At 43.8% G+C, this 21,381-nt stretch overlaps 2 protein-coding genes across 3 annotated transcripts in view; one reads left to right on the top strand and one right to left on the bottom strand.

The window, feature by feature from the left end:
* Window positions 1-21,381, bottom strand: part of LOC126849158 (lysine-specific histone demethylase 1A) — a 106,164-nt gene that overhangs the window by 39,602 nt on the left and 45,181 nt on the right. The window lies entirely within an intron of this gene.
* LOC126849140 (toll-like receptor Tollo) lies at window positions 2,411-7,674 on the top strand. The gene has a single exon (XM_050590723.1). The coding sequence runs from the start codon at window positions 2,914-2,916 to the stop codon at window positions 6,631-6,633; it is 3,720 nt and encodes a 1,239-aa protein (XP_050446680.1). The 5' UTR covers window positions 2,411-2,913; the 3' UTR covers window positions 6,634-7,674.

Here is a 21,381-nt window from a genome sequence, read left to right as displayed (position 1 = left end):
GACCGGCTACCATGAGATTAAACGTGTGGGATTTATGTAATTGTCGATAATGAAATCGTTAGGATTAAGAATAGCGATATTTAATCTTCTTAATATGAGGGCTCTATCACTGGATTAAAGTCGATTCCGAATCTAAAAGGTCGTTATCGATAATTAGAAATATGTATATTCTCTCTCTCTCTCTCTCTCTCTCTCTCTCTCTCTCTTCCTCTCGTATTATAATTTTTGAATATGTAACAAAATTTTTTTATACAATAAATTAAAAATGATTGATATATAATCTTATCCAAGGATTAAATCAAGTTTACGCGCTGGGCAATGAGATTCTTTGTGTGTGTGTATGAATCTGTATTTGAATAGTTACAGTAATTGACGCAACGGGAACGTAATATGAAAAAATAAAAATTGCGTCTCGATGAAAGCCGACGAAAATAATATCTGAGAATGAAGCAGCCCATTCCCGGAAGAACTCGAGATATTTGTGTAATGAGAAAGAATGGCGCGAACTTTCGCCGAGGTAATCGAGGTAGTTAGCAGGTTGCAGTTTCGTTTTACAAGCACATGTGAGACATGGTTAATCCGCAAAACACCAGACACCCGTGGAATAATATTACGCGCGCTTATAGACTGCTGAAATGCAGTCCAACGTCGGCAATTACCAGAGCAAAGGAGGGAGAGAACTCGATGGAAGAGTGAAATATAATACCGATTTACGACTCGCGGCCTTGGTAAGGATCTCGTAATAACAATCAATGAGCACGGATAATAAAACGTACGTTTAATTGCAAAATCAGTACTTTGCTCGTATTATCAATGACAATAGCGAAGATAATTTTTTACCGTCCTCGATATGTCATTACGCGTGTCTCGTTGTGAACGGATTAAAGTACACATCATAAGCAAAATCAAGCGAATTATGAGAAGAAAGAAAAAAACGACTATTAATGTTTATAATCGATCTGACGATCGATTTCAACGAGTTAACGCGAACGTTGTTTATGGTCATTGAAAGCTCGGTGAATGGAGCCTGTTGGATCGCTGATTTAAGCGATGATGATGTATTTCAAAGGCCCTTTGCCAAGTAGGGGAACCCTACTTTGAGCAGGTAAAGGTAACAAATCACTCTTCAACGACGGGAGGCCAAACTGCTAAACACTGTTTTCTGAAAGGCGGGGTTTCCTATAGGAGACCACTTGACATGGTGTTACACACAATTCTTAACACAATGCATCAGATCGTTTCACGATCAAGAGGATAAGAATGTGCAAACTCTATAGTAAAAGATGTTATAAGAAACTAACCCGGATTTTATAAAAGACAAATTAAGATATTTGAAATGTTTTATGTAATGAAGATCTTATTGGTATTTTAGTAAATTGATATTATTTAAAAATCTAATTAGTTATTTTAATGTAATATAATTATATTAAAATATTAAAAGTATAGTAATAATTTAATATATTATAATTTAATTAATATAGTATAATTTAATTAATCTAAAAATATTGATTATAATATTTCTTTTTGTGTATATAATAATGTAAGGAATCTCTCTCTCTCTCTCTCTCTATCTCAGAAATAAAATTTAGTTCAAATAAAAATCATTCTAATAAACACAATAAATTTTGCAAATAAATCTATAATGTATACATTACTGCATTATTGCATTAAATGTGAATTAATTGATGAAAAATGCAAATTACAAGTGTTTTTATAAATCAGATGACTACGGGAGAAGTGCGACGGAAATCTGCAAAAAGTATTTGCGAAGCGCGGGACAACCGGAATACGAACGTAAACGGGCATTTGCACAAAGGCATCAAACAAACATTCTTTTTCGAGATCCCATTCTACATGACAGAATCGTAGAAACGATGTGAGAACAGATGATGGTGCGGTGAGGTTTCGTGAACGGATCGAACAGCAATACGATGAAAGAATAAGGAGGAAGAGAAGAGGAAAGATCGACAGAAGGGGAAAAGGGAAGAAGGAATGAAAAAGAGAGAAAGAGAGATGGCAGGCGAAGAGAACACGAGATGCGGGGAGCGTACAAAGAGAGAAAGAGAGAAACGGAAAAGATGCGCGATGGAAAAAACGGAAAGGGGAGACGAGGAAATAAGAACGTGGTAGATGAAGGAGGCTGCAGATGCGAAGGAGCCACTGTAAGGACCCGAAGAGTGTACCTGTCTTGTTTTTATAGGCTTGCCAGAACGTCGGGATCTGGGTACGCGGACGCGGATGACGACGACGACGACGACGACGACGACGACGAGAAGAAGACTGGGAAGAGTGGTGGGAGAAGAAAGGACGGTCGATCGGGGAGCACGGTGAGGGGGACGAGTACGGAAGGTGGCAGCGAGGGATCGGCGGCGGGGGAGAAGGGTAACGGAGCCCGCCGGGGCCTTACAACTCTGCCAACCAGTCCTGGAGGAACCGTGGGCCCAACCGGAGCCGCACGCGCGCGCGTCGTCAAACCGTCGCGATAACTTTTCGTCGTCTAAAAGAGATTTTTTTTACCGACAAAGGTGATAAGCACGACGGGGTCGCTGAACCTGCTTCTCCGCTCTTTCTTTTTCGCGAACGCTTTATTGCGTTAGTGCGTTCTGTTAGCGCGTTACTTCGCTCGTTCGGAACTTGTGCGAGACGCAAATCGTGCCGAGAATGAAACCGCCAGGATCGTAAGGTCGAGCGTCGACCGAAGAGGCATGGAGAGGCGCGAGAGAGTGATATGGATGACGTGAGATAAAAAAGAAAAGATAAAAATCGCGTGACGAGAGACCTAGTGGTAATTTAAATGGATCAACGCGCCGGTTTCGCGAGGCGCAGCGGCGTTGTTAATCGAGACTGAAGAGCCGTGGGGCGGGGAGGTAGATTCCACGTTGATGGAACATTAGAGATCCACTCGGCGAAAAGATGCGGGGTAGACCTGCCTTCCTCGCCATATTGCTGGGCACGATATTCGGCGTCCTCGGCGCGTCTCTCAGCAAGGCGCTCAGGTACAAAGCACCGGACGAATGCAAGTGGATCACGACCGGCGACGCCGAGGATGACGTGTCGCTCGTATGCCGTTTACGTACCATCAACAGCGAGCTGGAGAATACGAATTTTAGCGTGATACAGCCGCAGCACACGGTGCGTCTGCGACTGGAATGCAGCGACGCGCTCTTCTATCAGAGCTCGTTGAGCGCCGGCAGCTTTCGGCCGCTGGTCGAGCTACGCGAGCTCGTCATCGAGTACTGCAAGATCGGTAATCTGTCGGACGACGCGTTCAAGGGACTCAGGGAGCTGCGAAATCTCACAGTGAGGACTCACAACACCGATTGGTCAGCCATGGCGCTCGATGTCTCCGCCGGCGCCTTCACCGACGAGCTTCGACAGCTAGAGAAGCTCGATCTCGGTGAGAATAACATGTGGAGCATACCGGAGGGCGCGCTCTGTCCCCTCGTCAATCTCGAGATTTTGAATCTGACGAGAAACCGGCTCAGGGATATCGCTGGTTTTCGCTTCAACGCCGCGGCGAGATGCCTGACGAATCTCAGGGAACTGGATCTCAGCAATAACAGCATCGAGTCGCTACCGAGTGCAGCGTTTTCCGGTTTGACGAGGCTGCACAGTCTGGATTTGCGGTGCAACGCCATCGGTTTCATGGCGGACCGCGCGTTCGAAGGCCTCTCCTCGCTGGCCATCTTGCGGCTCGCCGACAATCGTCTCGCCAGCCTGCCACCCGAGTTGTTTGGCGACGCTCGAGATATACAGGAAATTCATCTGCGTAACAACACGCTGAGCGTCTTGCCACCTGGACTGTTCAGTGAGTTAGAAAAGTTGCTAGTGTTGGATCTCTCGCATAACGAGTTGACGGCGGAATGGGTAAACGCGGCCACGTTCAGCAATTTAAAGCGTCTAGTGGTGCTGGATCTCTCGAGCAATCATATCGCGCGGCTTGACCCGACCGTCTTTCGCGATTTGTTCAGCTTGCAGATTCTGCGGCTGCAGGAAAATCTACTGGAAAGTCTACCGGAGAACACGTTCTCGGCGCTCCACAATTTGCATACGTTGCTACTCAGCGACAATCGTTTGACCATCATAGATGCCACCACGCTGAGTGGTCTCTATGTGCTCAGCCTCCTCTCGCTAGACAACAACCGGTTGCACACGATACATCCGAGCTCCCTGAGAAACGCTTCATCCCTGCACGACTTTCATCTTAACGGTAACCGGCTGACTTCGGTGCCGGACGCGCTCAACGCCACTCCCCTCTTGCATACTCTCGACCTCGGCGAGAACCTCATCTCCGAAATACCGAGCGGCACCTTCGACCACGTGGCGCAGTTATACGGACTTCGATTAACCGAAAATCATATTGGCAATCTCACCAAAGGCGTTTTCGATCGTATCAAAGAACTCAAGATCTTGAACCTTTCGCGTAACCGCATACAGTACATCGAACCCGGGACCTTTGATGAGAATCTTAATTTACAGGCAATACGGCTTGATGGCAATCAATTGATCGACATTACCCATCTCTTCTCCAAGCTGCCGAATCTCGTCTGGCTAAACGTCAGCGACAATAAGCTCAAGTGGTTCGACTACGCCATGATACCGACCGGATTGCAATGGCTCGACATACACTCGAACGAGATCCGTGAGCTCGGCAACTACCTCGAGATCGAGATGCAACTGCAGTTGAGCACCTTTGACGCGAGCGAGAATAAGCTTACCGAGATCACCGGCAACGCGATTCCCATGAGCGTCGAGCTATTGTTTCTCAACGACAATCTCATCTCCAAGGTGCAAAGTTATTCGTTCTTCAAGAAGCCCAATCTGACGCGAGTCGATCTCAAGGGCAACCAGATCCGGAATCTCGAGCCATACGCGTTACGCATCAGCGCGGTACCGCCTGACAAACCTCTGCCTGAGTTTTACATCGGCGACAATCAGTATCTCTGCGATTGCACGATGGAGTGGCTGCAACGCGTCAATCGACAAAATCAGACGCGGGTGCAACCGCGCGTGATGGACCTCGAGAGTATCTATTGCAAACTCTTGTACGATCGCGAACACGTGTTTGTGCCGCTGGTCGAGGCATCGCACTCGCAATTCCTCTGCAAGTACGAGACTCATTGCTTCGCCCTGTGCCACTGCTGCGACTTTGACGCGTGCGACTGCGAGATGACGTGTCCGCACAACTGCACGTGCTATCACGATCAATCATGGTCGGCCAACGTGGTCGACTGCTCGAATGGCGGCCACGCGAATCAGTTGCCCGAGCAGATACCGATGGACGCTACGCGGCTTTATCTGGACGGCAACGATCTGCGAGTCGTATCGAGCCACGCCTTCATCGGTCGCAAGAAACTCAAAGTGCTGTTCCTCAACTCGTCCAACATCGAGATCGTGCAAAACAGATCGTTCAACGGGTTGCGCGATCTCGACGATCTACACCTGCAGGATAACCGGATACGCGAATTGCGCGGCCACGAGTTCGAGGGACTGGACGCGTTGCGGCAGCTGCACCTGCAACGTAACCGCATCGTCGCGATCGGCAACGACACGTTCGCGTCGCTGCACTCCCTGCGGATTCTACAGCTACAGAACAATCGTTTGACAAATCTGGCGTTATGGTCGCTGCCAGGCTCGATCGAGATCAGCCTGGCTGGAAATCCTTGGTCCTGCGAATGTGACTATCTCCGGAGCTATCGCGAGTGGATGCGCGAGCCGAGCGTCCGCGTTACGGACGCGTCCGCGTTGCGTTGCGTGTACAACGTCACGGAATTCGAGGCGTTCGGCGACGAGGTGTTTACGGATGACGATTTCGGTTTTTCGGTGAGTGCGAGCGAGCGCGTCAACGGTAACGAGAGTGTCTGCACCGATGCGATCAACATCGATGACGACGCGCATCGCAATTATACCAAGACCATCATCGAGAGACAGATACTGCAGGATTATCTGCCGCTGCTGGTGGCGACCCTAGTCAGCTCCCTCGTGGTGATCCTCCTGTGCTTGCTCGCCTTTGTGTACCGTCACGAGTTGCGCGTATGGTTCCACTCGCGTTTCGGCGTGCGAATATTCTATCGGACCAACGAGATCGACCGGGACGATCGGGACAAGCTGTTCGACGCGTTCGTGAGCTACAGCTCCAAGGACGAGGCGTTCGTTGCCGAGGAGTTGGCGCCGGTGCTCGAGATGGGCAATCCATCGTATAAACTGTGCCTGCACTATCGAGACTTTCCGGTCGGCAGCTTCATCGCCGATACGATCGTGCAAGCGGTGGAATCGTCGCGTCGCACAATAATCGTGCTGTCGGAGAACTTTATCAAATCCGAGTGGTGTCGCTTCGACTTCAAGTCGGCGCATCACCAAGTACTGAGGGACAGAAGACGCCGGCTAATCCTCGTGCTAGTCGGCGACGTGCATCAGCGCGATCTCGACCCGGACATACGACTGTATTTAAAAACCAATACTTATCTACAGTGGGGTGACAAGCTGTTCTGGGAGAAGCTGCGATTCGCATTGCCGGACGTGCCTAATAATCAACGGACGACGCAGCAGCGGACGAGGCAGCCGCCGCCGGTTCGACGGCAACATAACAATAGAACGTCCAATGGATCGCGCACCGTGTCCGTCCATATATGATTCGTTTGTACGCGTGTGTCAAGTGAATCATTGTCGTGTCGTCGAGCGAACAACGGACGAAAGACACGTGAGAGAAGACGAGCCTACGCTCGTGAATCTGCATTCAATTCTCAAGATGCATTCAGACGAGGTGCAATACGACGGTATAGTGTGTGTAAATAAAAAAAATACGGAGGATCTATATGTATAAATAAAGCGTGCCACGTGTACATAAACGGTGTGTGATAAGAAGGACAAAGTATTTCAGATGCTCTCTGCGGACGGAACGTGTAAACCAGGTGTGTTACGCGCGACACGTAAAATCTGACACATTATTGTTAAGCGAGGGGGAGGGGATAATTGAAACGAAATCATTGTGTAAATAGAATGTCGCGCAATTACGAGCAAACTAAGACCGTTACTCAGCTCACGTGCAACGATTACGATTGAGAGTAACGGTGCGTGCATAAATACGTAATATGTGCGTCGTAATCGTAAAAGAGATGCAGCCTATTGCGGCCGTGTACTTAAAATTCGTTACTTTTATGCGTCCTCGTTGTTGAAGAGATTGACGACCGTTATTATCGATCCGACTGTAACGCGAATAATTACACAGATCAGCAGACCGCGTTGCATTTCTCGGAGCGAGTGTCGCATCGTAATAATTTTAATTTCATCGGCAGCTGTGCCTCTCGCATCCACGATCAGCTTTTACACTAAAATATCGCTTAAATATCAAATCGACGCACCTGTCTGACGCAACACGACGACTCGACTGTTTAAGCCTGGCTCAAGCCAACACACAGTGATATAACTTCCTAATTATAATTATTATGTATATTTAATTGTGTTTCCACTCTCTGGTTGATGACGAATTTCATCCAGCAATAACGAGCTTACGAGTGTCTCGGCGGCAGAAGCGTTGATAACGCTTCACGGTGATAATGGCAAATTTAGGGGGCGAACATTGTAAAGTATTATTTTAGCCTTATTTATTTCGTTCGAATCGATAAAGAGACTTTATGTACGACTTGAGTGCGCTCCGTTTTGTAATGAGAGTGAGAAGGGGAAAAAAAAAATACGGAGACAATAGTGTAACAGAGTTCGCTTGCCGTCGATTAATGATTAATTTAAGAAAACACATAATTTACGCGCCGCGCGCGAAATTTCCATTTGAATTCGACGGTCTCATTATTTGCCGTGCAAACATGATTTAATATGCGAGATTAATTAAACTTGCACATATACGTTCACGTGGAACGTATATATAAATTGTACATATATATTTTTGTAAACGTATAACGCAGACGGTATACTTATTCTTTGCAGAGATGGCTCAATCACATTGCAGTAATAATTTCGGCATTAAGAAAACGTCGATATGCACTCGATAAAAGATGAAACAAATTTTACGTGACGTATCTTATCTTAAGTGCGACAGTCGAATTCAAAATGTGCAAGGAAATTGAACTGCTACTACAAATATTCGAGATATAAATGTACAAACGTGGAATCGTCTTCTTTAGCTTTCCTCGCAAGCGGTTATCATGTTTCGTAAAACTATTCGACACACACACACAACGAAAAAAAGATATTATTTTAGAATAAAAACTATGACTGAATAATAAAACATTCTCTCTTTTTATGTTTTTAATCCTTTCGTTTTGCATTTTATTTTTCTTGCCTCCCCTCAAACGTGTACGCCAGATTATATTTCCAATCACGTCCTATAGATCTCCGAAAAAATTTTCAATCGATATAAGCACTAACAAAAACTTCTATGCCAATTCAAATATCTTCGTATTCTCTTGCAATATTAGTTCTCAATTTGCGCTCTCCGAGACAAAATATTACTTTCTTCAAGCGTATTTGTGTCAAGAGAGAGTAAGTGAGTGAATGAATAAATAAGTAAGAAAGAGATATCAAAGGCGCATTAAAGCAAATTTACGAGCGGTATGCAGAGCACTTCCTCATTTTCAGTTAATGCAATAAAATGACAAAGCGGTATACGCGATATTCATGGCATGACAATTAAATCTACCATTTCGATGCAGGCTTTGTGTGCCATTTTCTGAGGTAGCTCGAGAACAAAACAATACTTTATGTTAATCGAGTCACGTCTGTATACATTGTCATCACGTCTTGTTATCGTTGCATCAGCAGAATAAGTAATATCTGAGGATAACAGAAAAGAAAGACAATTCGATGGGAGACATTTAAAGCAAAATTTCGCGTCGATCATATCCTTATAAATAAATTATTCTAACTCTCAAATAATTTACCACAAAAAAGAGACACAAATATCAATTAAATATTCGAATTATCTAATCGAAATAAATCTTCATATTTAATATAGTTTAATTCGTATTACAAAAATTATAAAGCCATGTGCAAATAATTGCTAGTGTATGTTACAACATGGTAAGAAGAAGCATGAGAAAAATCTAACTTGTCAATTATAATCTTCGATCTTATCATGGCAACGGCACACAAAGATCCACCTCGCATAGAAGAGCGAGACTGGAAATGAGCCACGCAGGAAAATTGTAGCTACGTGAAAACGCGAAATTGTTCACTCGATTGCGATGCAATCGTCGCGAGTAATCAATGCGCTAGTAAGCGTAACGTAACGGAGGCGCGATTCGATCGGCACGGAAAATAATGCGGTAGCGCACGTTGACAGACGTCGAAGAATATTACAATCGCCGATATCGCGCGATAACGGTGTCACTATAATGCAAGCGAGCGAAAGAGAAGCGAGTAAAGTCCCACCCTACATACCGCTAACTATTTCGCCGAGGCTATTTTGCGGTCTGGCTAATGACTAAAACGCGGAATTTGTCTGCAATCGCATTGTACTCGGTGCTCGTTGCTTCGCAATAACAATCTCGTAGCTGCGCGTCTCTAATATTTGCCTCAGATATTTTCCTCACGCCGCAGATAAATCGATCGATCGATCGTGATGGACGTTCCTCTCGCGAGAATTGAACAACGCGCAATATCGATTTTATCATCACGCACAAGTGACATTTAAGCCAACTCGGCGAATTATTCCCGACGAGTAATCAAACTAATCGGCCTACGTCTCATCATGATTACATTATCCGATATCTATTTACCGTAGCGAGATGCATCATTCGTTTAGCCATGTTAATCACACGGGAGCTTTCATTGTGAGGAAATAATTCCTGCGATGTAAGAAAGATTCGCGGAACAAGGTTGCGGAAAATTTTATAAAATCGCGACATCGGTCTGTTGGATAAATCAGCAACGATGGCGACTGCATCTCTAGGCCGGTAACGAGAGTCAACGCACCTATCTGCCGATCCTGTTCTGCCACTCGTGTAATTAACAAGTTCTTAACAACATATCACGGGTAAAATACTCTTTGCTCATCGCTCTTATGTCCGTTGAAAGCCCCTGGTCAAGGCGGACTCGTCAACCTCGAGTCCCCTCGAGTATAATTTAATGTACTGAGAAAAATTGGAGATACCACACTAGCGAGTCCTTCGCGGGTCGGCGAAGCGAGAGAGAAAGAAATTGTAAGGATGGAAGGTAGAGAACGTAAGATTTCAATGGTCCAGATTCACTTCAAGCGCGCTTATGGGCGCGAAAGGAATCAGGCGTGTCTATCTCGTTGGGATAAGTAACGAACCGAACGAAAATCGTTCTCAAACGAGCGCACGCCACACTGTTTGATAACGGAGATTGTATAAGGAATTTATAAACCTGTTCCCACTTTGTTCTCTCGTTTATACAATAAATGGGACAAGGCGATACAGCGCGCGCGCCAGTAGCGGCGCGAAGAAATTAGCGAAGCGATGGAATCTGCGAAGTTAAGGCATAAAATTGATACAGCCGACTTTATACCACATATGAATCGACGCGGGAACAACAGCATACGAGCAATAATATAACGCGATAGAAGAATCTCGATAACGAAAGAGGCACCGTCGCCGAATAACGGATTCAAGGATAAAATGACCGGCGCGAGTAAAGAATGTTAATGCGCGTAAAGTCACAGCGGCCTTTACTAAGGAAAATAACGAATTAGGAGCGACAGAAAGTTGCGGGACCGCTTATTCCTTCCTTCGATAATACAATCCGCCTCCGTTCCCTACGTTTTCGCTAACTCGTTCGCTCAAGCAAGCTCCCCGAGAATGCGGCTTGCATGCCTACCGACCTATCCCCCCCCCCGCTAATCTGGTCGCCGATGCTTTATGTGGTATAACGGAATTTCTGTTTGCACTGCCAGCCACAACCGGCACCAATGGCCGTCGTTGTTGTTGTTGTCGTCGCGTGATCCCGGATGATTCGTGTCTCGAATTGACATCGACAATCGATTCAAATTGTCCCGCATCGGATCATTGAGCAGTCACGTTTTATCACGACTCGTCGAATTATTCAAGAAGCCACAGATCGTGAGGAGGCATTCGAAAATCGTCGTTTCGCTCGAGCAAAACTCGCAACAGGCATTGAGTCACGCGAGTATCAGGATTTTTGCGTCACCTTCCCGTGATTAGAACATTGGCTCGATGACCATAATAATTCACAATAACTCACGACGTAACATTATGATTGTTCAGAATAATTCTCGAGAGAACTCGGTCTTCTCTCTTCTCCGCGAATTTATCTCACGTATAATCGTACATCTTATATATACACGCATATTTCTCTTTTTTTGTGCAGTAACTAACCGCCATTGCACTTGTCTAGATGTCGAAGAGAGATAGTGAAGAAGAAAAGAAAGAGAAGTGAAAAAGGAAAAAGAAAAGCCGCGCCTTCAATCAGCGATCGGTCGCGTGTCGGCTGTGAACTTTATGCTCGCGCAAACGTTGTCCGCGTATACCTTAGTTATCGCGATTGAGAATTTAGTGTCCTGTTTGCATTGTATCGCGAAGCGAATGCATATTTCACACGTGCACTATGGCCGCCGCCGTCGTGTAGCTGGCCTGCTGATTATGCGCACCGTGGTATAGTCGGTTATCCCCATGCATACATTCACATAGTCGTAGGGTAGAACGCGCGCGAGGGCACCGTGTAACATCATAATAAGTCGCAGAAATCATCCGTGCTCTTTGTGCGTGTTACTTTCAAATGTAGGCGAAAGAGCGGAATAATGGCGTTAAAGCGCGCGACCCTGGCGGGTATGGTATTCCAGGTAATGACCGACAATTAATTTCGTCCCTTACTTACTCGGTCACAAAGAATATCGCGTCCATTGTGCTCGTCTCAAAGCTATTCTCGAAGCGCGACACGCATATCTCGCGCGCTCGATTAATGACTACTCTTAGTATAAAAAAAAAAAAAACGCTGCATATAGAGGTACATTAGTATAATAGCTCTTGATAATTTTAGGTACGATTTGCAAAATATATTTGTCATACACGATAAATTATTATATTTTCTCTGTTAAAAAAACATATAGAAATTAATTATACGATTAAAGAAAAAATAATTCTTTTCTTATTAAAAGTTAAATGTAACGCGTTAATGACGTTAAGATGTAAAGTTTCTTGCGGTTTACTTTATAACTGTCTTGAATCCCAATTGCCAACGCATCAGCAAACGAGTACCTAGTTTATGGTGTCAAACGCAATTAATCAGGAGCGCGGCGGATAAATTTCTCTCCAAGGCAGATACACGTCGATTTCTCGTCATCGATGATGAAGTCAATCTTGACGAACGTTTCTCGGGTTCACGGGTATAGAGAAGGTATTTCGTGATTTCACGACCGCCCGTTACCCGAGACTCGCGCGCACGAACGTCGGATAAATGGACTTTTAACGAACCCCACGCGCGCGCGAACGCCGGATAATTCGATTTATTAAGCAAGTGTTGCCTCGTCCCGAACAAGCATCGCTAATATTGACGGAGGTGGATCTGCCTGTCGTTGCGGGACTGACACTGGCGGAAGAAACATTTCGTGGCGAGAGCCGCGCGAAGGCTCGATCGATTACAAAGCACTTTCGCGGAACATTGAATTGGATCCAACCTCTTCTCGGTTCGACGAGAGAAAAAGAGAGAGAGAGAGAGAGAGAACGAGAGAAAGATTGAAAATACAAGTTGCACCGAGCGGTGACTTTAATCAACTCTTTGCAAGCGCAACTGCTTGAGAGGAGAGTCGCGGGGCGTGTCAAGCCATTCCTGACACTCGCGTATGGTTACAAGTGCGGCACGGGAGAGACTTTCGTAATAATACCATGAGATCCCATTGACACGCTTCGTTGAGCATTAAAGCCAGCTGACAATTCGCCAAATTTTTCGACATTTTCAGAACGCCGTTCGCCATTTTCTTCAAAAGAATCAACGATATTCCTCTTAACAGCTAAAAGTCCCGAAGACTCTGTTGAAATTTTCATCATCGCAACATTCCATTCTTCTTTCGCCGTGCAATACTATAGAAATTTTCTATATTAGTTCTATTATTCCCATATGTGTTAATTACGGTCTGACGTGTTTCATTCCATCCAAATATTCCGCTTCGCCGAAACTCTGGTTTCCTAGTTTCTGTATAATGTAATGCAAATATATGCGAGAGCCGCCAGGATTATAGAGGATCAGTTACGCAGTGCGAATTGAATTGATGCAATCAAGCATTGACCTGGCAGTTAAGGATTAATTCCCGTGTCTTATTAAAAAATATTGCTAGTCTAGATTTGTTCTTTTACATTTTATTTTTTATCGACTTTGCAATATTATACTTTCAAATATATTTTGATGAAAAATATATTTAAGATATTTGACTTCTAGCAACTACATATTTTCTTATCATGTAATTTTAACCTAACCTATCGTGTTAGAAATTTGAATGTAAGCTATCTTTGATCAAAGACGGGAATTGAAATTTACATAACAAGGAATTAAGTAAAACACTTTCAAACTGCGTCAAAGGTGTAACCGCAGAAACAAGAGCGCGTTACGCTCAGTCTCGTCACTTTAATTGCATCTAAGGCTCCAAGTAGATAGATGTGGAGTTAAACCAACTTGTACAAGTTGATTCTCGCGCGATCAAAGCGCTTTCGTATGTAAATAAGATTATTCTCAATTACAGAGAAGGCGCGCCATCATTAAAAGATAACAAGCCATTTCGCGGCTTGTACTTACTGGTTATCCTTTTCAAAAAATATGTATTACGCGACACACACAGTTAAAATATATATTTATATAAATAATAATTTTTTAAGCAAATTTACATATTATTGCCGCGCACGTCAAATGTAAATTTCTGTAAGTTGTAAAATAACCATAAACGGGATGTGTACATGCGCACAACCTCGTTCGTACACGCGAGCGTAGCCTTGCGGGAAGAACATCTGCTGCTGAGAAAATGAGCACAGCTGCGAACGATCGAAATTCTCGAGCACAGCCATTCTACCCAATTTCGTGTCACGCGCGATGGCAAACGCAAAACAATGAAACTTCTGGAGCAATGAACGCTCACAGTGTTTGCCTCATACTCTCCATACATCTGTGATTCTCGATAAAATTGCTTCCAAGATAACAATCACTCCCTATTTCAGTCGCAAACATATAATTCTAGTTCTATATATTTTATTTATTAAAAAAAAAAAAACTATTCTCTCAAAGAATTTCAACGTACCTTTTTTCTTTCGGTAATTTCGGTTATTTATAGAGCAGCTTTTTGATAAAACGCTATCGCAATTTTTAATCGTCAAAAATATTGCAGAGAAATATAATACATTATTGAAAAATTTCATGATTGTAGTTACACAATATTCCTATATTTTTTATATTAATCAAACTTCATATGTATATAAGATAGAAAATTATTTTAAGTTTATTCAAATTTTAAGATTTTAACTTTATTCTATCTTGAATAATCCACAAAAATCTTTGAGTGAAAATGTTCATTTAGATTTGCTGAAAATTTTAATTTTTTTTTTGCCATATTGTATTCACAAGTTTGTATTTTAAAAATTTAATTTTATATTTCAGAATTTAATATATAAATTTAGAAACCTGCAATTTATGTAAAAATTTTCTAAAAATTTAATGAGTTTTACGAAATTTTTATATCTGACGTATTGGAGATAAGCTATTTCAAATTTTGACTTTATATATTCAATGATTCTAAAAACTTTCTTTTTAAGAGTTTTTTAAAAATTAGAAATATTTGTTTTTTCGCCCGTGTAAAGTCCAAATTACAAGCCTTTTCAAACTTAAATTGCAAGTATTCGAAAATGTATTCTGGAAATATTAGTTTTCGCGCCTTCATCACAAAAAATCTGATTGTATTCCCCGCTCAATTTGATGCAGTTGCAGATAGAGAAGCTTTACAGTATAATCGCGGCTCGCAAATCAAGTGAATAGCAAAGAGAGAAGAACGTTAACACAAGGCTAAGATCTATGTCCTTCCGCACTTTAGACATGCGATTTAACACCCGACTAAAGCAGGAATTAAGTTATACGTTGATTATGATAAGTAGGAACTCTCTGTCGAATGATTAATACGCATGTTGGCTGGATTTATCGGTATGCATGGTTGAAGATTCCATTGCGGGTAGTAATTTTCGCGCAGATTTCCGCGCCGTAAACTCAGCAAGAGAAATGAATGACGATGACGACATTCTGATCCTGCTTCCGGATTTGCAGTTTAGCTGCAATCAGAAAAGTCGTCAGGGAAAGTTTATAAATTATAATCAGATGTGAATATTAATTGGCATGCGCCACCCCTTGAAAAAACTCCATAAAAATCTGTCGACTCTCTCAGCTGTTCACATATGCAAATAAAACTTTCGCGAACTTTATAACAATCAAATTCGCCCGATGACGTCGCTCGTTCCAAGTTGCAGTCAGGCCTTATTTGGTCCTTCAGCGGTTTTCCCCGCGAAAGAAGAACATTTGATACTTTTCCAAGATCGCCTCGGAATGCGATTTCCATAATGAAATCTCGTATGGAAATGCTATTCGGAATTTGAAACTACGGGGAATGTGTGACGCGATGTGTCCACGACACATTTTTATTCTATCTATTGTACGCGAGAAAGAAGAGAGGGAGAGAGAGAGAGAGAGAGAGAGAGAGAGAGTGATGTTTGGTACATCTGGCCATACGATCGTATTCGTTTCACTCGTCAATCGAATCGAATAATCAATGTTGCGATAGAAATTCCATGTTTATTTATAGGAACTTACGAGTGCGACGACGAAATTGGAATCTCGCGAGACATCGACGGACCCTCTAAACGACATCGGTGAAGATGTCCTCTTTAATTTAGAACAGTCCGAATGCGCCTGTGCCGGACAGGCTGAATCGACACATTTTATTGAGCTAGAACGTCGGTAGATGCAAATCGCATCGATCCGATCCGTTCGATAGGATTCTCGATCAAGTGATTTCGCAAAAGAAACATCCGAGTATACTTTATATTCCGTGAAGCGACTCTCTTGGAGAAAATTTTTCTATTCCGATAGCTTGCTTAAGTTTCCACGAAACTATACTCGGGGGTTAGTTTCCTTTCTCTCTCTCTCTCTCTCTCTTTCGCGATAACATTTAACTCTGAAGCTTTATTACCATATTTCCGTTTGAACACACTACATCAGATCGTGATACGAGAAATCGCGAATGAAACGATATCAGGAAATTCAAGACGCGGATCTTTGCGGCAATACGACGACGTATAATATAAATCTATCTCGCTTTTCGCGTTTTCTTACCGTTTCTCGAATAAAACGGATCCTCGATTGCTATTTTAATCGTAAAAAAATTGCAAGAAAAATTGAAGCTTGGAAAGAACATATAAAAAAGTAAATTCAATCTGAACGATATACCTCTTTTGTCGCTTTTTTGCTGCTACTGACACTAAACAATCAAAATAATAAACGTAGAAAGATTTCAAAAATTGTGCAGATATCTTTACATTTTTTTTTTTTTTATATATCATACAAACTCTAAAAATTAAAGTGATTATTAGATAACGATGACAAGCAAAACTCAACTCACTATGAAGACTGCAAAAGTTATATTATTTTTTCTCAGACATCATCCGTTCTGTATCGTGATTTGTTTATTCGCAGAGTCTTTTACAAACAACTCAAAGATGCGATTTCGCACCATCAGGCTCGACAACAACCGGCAAAAAACAACGCAAGCGCGTAAATAAATCGACGCTATTAACCATTTAATGAACGATGTCGAGTCGCGTTGCGCGGTTAAAAGATTTGACGGACATTTCGCAGCAAACTGCGGCGTAATTGTATACAGAATAAATAGTACGGAGAGAAAGAGAGAGAGAGAAAGAGAAGTGAGATAAAGAGAGCTAGGGAGATAAGCATTGAAATCGTCGTGCGCGACGCGGAGCTGAAGGCGGATGTTTCCGTAGAATCGAATCGTAGAAGGAAGAACTTGGAAGTACAAGGATTCACGCAAAGGGGAGAAAAACTGGAAAGAGAGGAGGGGGGGGGGTATACCTCACCTCCTTCATTCGTCCTTTGTGTCACGTACGCAATTGAATAGAACAAACGCGAAGACCGATCGAGACGATCTTGCGGTCGGTAGTGTCCCATGCCGAACGTAGTCCCATTCGACGAAGCAAATGCTCTTCCCTCCTTCCACCGAGATCCCGCGGGTGTTCGTCCTGTTTGTCCGGTTATCCGCAGGGTACGACGAGGACGGAGACGGTATTAGGGCGTTCAACGGTATAACAAGAAACGCCCGAGCTCTTTCTATCCTACATGTGCCTTTCTTCCCTTCTCTCGCCGAATTTTCACCTTCGCACCTCGTCAAAAACCAAGCAATTATTAAATTCTATAATAAAAATTTCTACGTGTTGATATTTCAACAATTAAATTATTTTTAAAAACTTGCGGCAAATTTAAGCCACATCACGAGTCCGAAATTAATTGAGAGAAAATTTTTTTATACAATTTTTTTTCACCGCATATAATGAATTTATAAACCGAAATACATCTCGACATTATTAACCATTCACAAAATTGTAAAAAGCCACAGTTTACGCGTATCTAGATAATTTAAAAATATTGAGCAATAAACTTGTATAAATTTAAAAAGTTTATATAGCGATTAAATTTAAAAAAATCTAAATTTTAAAGCAAAGTAAAAACGTAATTTTCATTAGACTGACCAATTGCATCATAGACTATCTCGTAAATTTAATAGTACGCAATAACATTAAATAGGATCGTAAAAATTGTAGAAACACTATCTCTAGTTTGATAGAAAATTTTGAGGGAAGAATTTAGGATTAATTCGCGAGAGAATAAAAGAGAAACAAAAATGCGTCTATATCGTTAGCGTCAATCGTTTCTCGTCAACGTCGAGCCAACATTAAGGCCGGTTTACGTCGGCGACATAATGTCGCAATGGTAATTAAACGCGCCACTCGGAGTTAACGCGCCGCGACGTAACGACGACCTTTCCGAGATCTGCCGCTCGTTTGCCGCTTTGCCTCCACCTTCTTTTTCTTTAATTAAATGCCACTGACGACGACCAAAAGCGGACGCGCGCCGATGCGGCCATGCGATTGCATCTCGAATCGGTTGCCCCGTCGGGGAGATATGGCGCCTTAAATTTCGCGTGGATTCGTGCCACGAACGATACGTGCACGTGAGGAGAAAGATGAATTACGGAGATAGTGGTTTAGCGGAGAAAAGTTTATCGTCGAGATTGGCAGCGCAGTGCCTCGCGCTGCTCTAATAATTAATATCTTCGATAGAAAAAGAGGAAGAGGGGGAGAGTGAGTTCGATCGATATCGTTAGGCTAGCGATAGTGATTACTACCGCCGCGATGACTTAGCGGAGGCTGACGTCTCAAAAATCCTCATGGCGAAAATTATCGATGAAGCCTGCCTTATCTCTCGACGCGATACGCGGACGGTATCTTGTACGCTATCTTTTGAGTATAGATTTTCAGATAAACAGTTACGCGGAGCAATCATAAAATAACCGACAACGAGATGGTACGATAAAGCGGAATAGCAAACACGCGCGTACAATTTATTCCAATTTTTTATTAAACTATTTTTATGCAAAAATTCGATGCGTAATTTCTTTCGACACTTCCCCGATTCTACCGTTCTACGTGTATCCATATTTTCCCATGGTGACGAGAAAAATAAAGTGTTTACGAACACACAGACAATTCTCGCGAAGAAATGTAAAAGCATCTCGACAATAAAGTCAGCCAGTTACATCTGGGGAGAATCGTAATGCAATTCGCCGACTTACGTCCGGTCCTCGTAGCCGGCAAACTTACGGCCGACACAAATGAATGTCAATATCCGATAGAAATAATTCAACGAACCGTACTCCCGATTTCCGCGCCCGTTCCCTTATCCCTTACTTTCCCGTCCAACTTTTCTTTCTCCCGGAAGACCTGTCTCCAAGAGCTAATACCATTCGCTCGCCGGGGAATGAGAGAGAGAGAGAGAGAAAGAGAGAAAGAGTAGACTTTACCGAGTAGTGCACGATGCATCTTCCGTTTCCCGCTTAACAACAAAGACCGAGTTCTCTAACGCTCGAGAGAAAGCGTCTTAGCGAGTTTTCCTCGAGGAACAACAGCGGCCGGGAAACGCGACGCGCGATATCCCGGTGAGAGAAGGAATCTCGGGCTGCGATGTCTCCGCGAGTTTCTCGAACGGACAGGAGGGATCATGCAGAAAGGGTTGACGGACCGGCCACGAGCGAGAGAAGATACGGCGAGGAGGTAAGAAGAAAGAGGGAGGAGAGGGAGGGGGGGAAGGGAGATGTTGCACGTTGGTGGGTGTTACGACTAGGGGGTAGAGTGGTGGAGGGAGAGGAAGAAGAGAGCCCGGCGTGTATCCGGTATTTGAGCCGAAGGTGTTGCGTGCAAGTTAACAAGCTAACGAGACGCCGTGCGAGCGCGATTTTCTTTCCTATCAACCTCAATCTGCTTCTCACTCTCTTTCCTTACCCTACCTATCCGGGGCCCCACGGCTCTCCCTCCCCTCCCCTCTGCCCTCGCCTTCCCTTCCCTCTTCCACTCTCGCGCATAATTCCCTTTTCCCGCCGCGATTCATCCGCTCTCTCTCCCTTCACCTCTTTGTCTCTACCATCGACGTGTACCATCGCTGCTTTATTCCTTCTTAATCTCTTCGCCTTAATTTCTCCGTCCCTTCGCTTTCCTTCTCTCTGGTCGCGTCGCGCGGCTCTTTCCACGGTAAAAAAGATCGCGACGATGGCATCGTGCCTCCCGTTTTACGGCACGTTGAGCCTGTCAGTGCGAGTATGCCAGATTAACCTGCACTCGTTAGTAGACCGCATTAATGCGCTTTTAACGTTCACCCGGTTTCTCTCGGATGAAACGAAGATTGAATTATTCACGATCGCGCGCGACCGGTTATCCGCCACGGTCGCGGAAAATCCATGTTCTCACGGATACATTGGTGAAAACGCGAGATATTAATGCTCCAGGCGAGATGCATCGCGATATAAATGTATTTTATAATTTTCAAAATCACATGTCAACGATTTAAGCGTCGTTCTTTGAAATAATTTATTAAATTGAAACATTCAATTTTCTTTAGAAGAAAGATAATAAAACCGACATGAATCTCTCTCTTAATTGACATAACTTTATGTCTCAGTAATTAAATCTGCTTTTTATTAGAACGGATATAACTTGATCAGTTTATTCATTAAGAGTTTATAGTTTATACATTACAGTTGCTCAAATTAATTTGTGTTAAATCCAAAGTCTCATTGCTCCTTCTTGTCTGATGACCGAATATGATGCAGTCTCTCTCTCTCTCTCTCTCTTTCTCTTTCTTTTGTGAAACTCATACGATATGTATCGCACATGAGTAATCGTCGAGTGGCGAGTGGCCGTATTATGAATGGTTTTCCGTTCGCTCGCCGATGTAGCTATACATCAGACCGTTAATTACGCACGTGAAATGTGTATTATATCGAATGTCAACAATTCACGCGTACCTATCTTTCTCCGAAGCCGGGAATGGAGCTTCTCTCCTCGCGGAATCCCCGGCATCGCCGGTACTTCGCGATGCACGCTCGCGCGCGCAGGGGAACGGTAAACGGGCAAATAATTAATTTGCTTTATGCACGTCGGACGATTACCCCCGCTGTGTAAAACCGCTTGCAGCGTATAAAAGCGCATTTCACGGTGCGGTAATGCGGATAACGCTCCGTAACTAGTTGCCGCGCCGCGCGTTTCGAGAAATGGAGGGAAGGAAGATGAGAGCGGAGGATCAGTTATGCGATAATGACACTGTAAGCGTAGTACGATAGTACAAAGTGTGTTGGTACGATACGCAACATTTTTTTTTGTTCGTAATGAAGACGCGCGCCGATGTGCTCTCATATCGCTCTCGCGATGCATCTCCTTTACAAGGTGATGTATAAGCTCGCACAATTACAAAAGTGCATGCGCGATTGTCACGCGAATGAGAGGAAGGAGACGAACGACGTGTCTAGGAAATTTCTACCGACGGGCTTTTCCTCCTGTGTGGCGTGGCCCATTACCGGGAGCAACATCATGGGAAATTAAGAAAGCCAACAACAGTGTATCCGCGACGGCGGAAAATTTCCGCGGGCGATACGACGATTGCCACTTTGCGCTTCGTAACGTTTAGACACGGTACTAACCGCGCATTTCTACCCCTCTCCCTCCCTCCCACCCTCTCGCTCTCGCTTCGTTCACCGGAACGGTGAGCACCACTGGCAATGCACCGCCAAGTCTTGGAGAACGGTGAGAATACACGTGCACGACCGTGCTGTACGAAAATTCATATCCACCGTGGCAGGCAGAG

The sequence above is a fragment of the Cataglyphis hispanica genome, chromosome 4 (assembly GCF_021464435.1).
Source record: "Cataglyphis hispanica isolate Lineage 1 chromosome 4, ULB_Chis1_1.0, whole genome shotgun sequence".
Taxonomy (NCBI): Eukaryota; Metazoa; Arthropoda; class Insecta; order Hymenoptera; family Formicidae; genus Cataglyphis; species Cataglyphis hispanica.
This window is presented reverse-complemented; position numbering and strand designations above follow the sequence as displayed.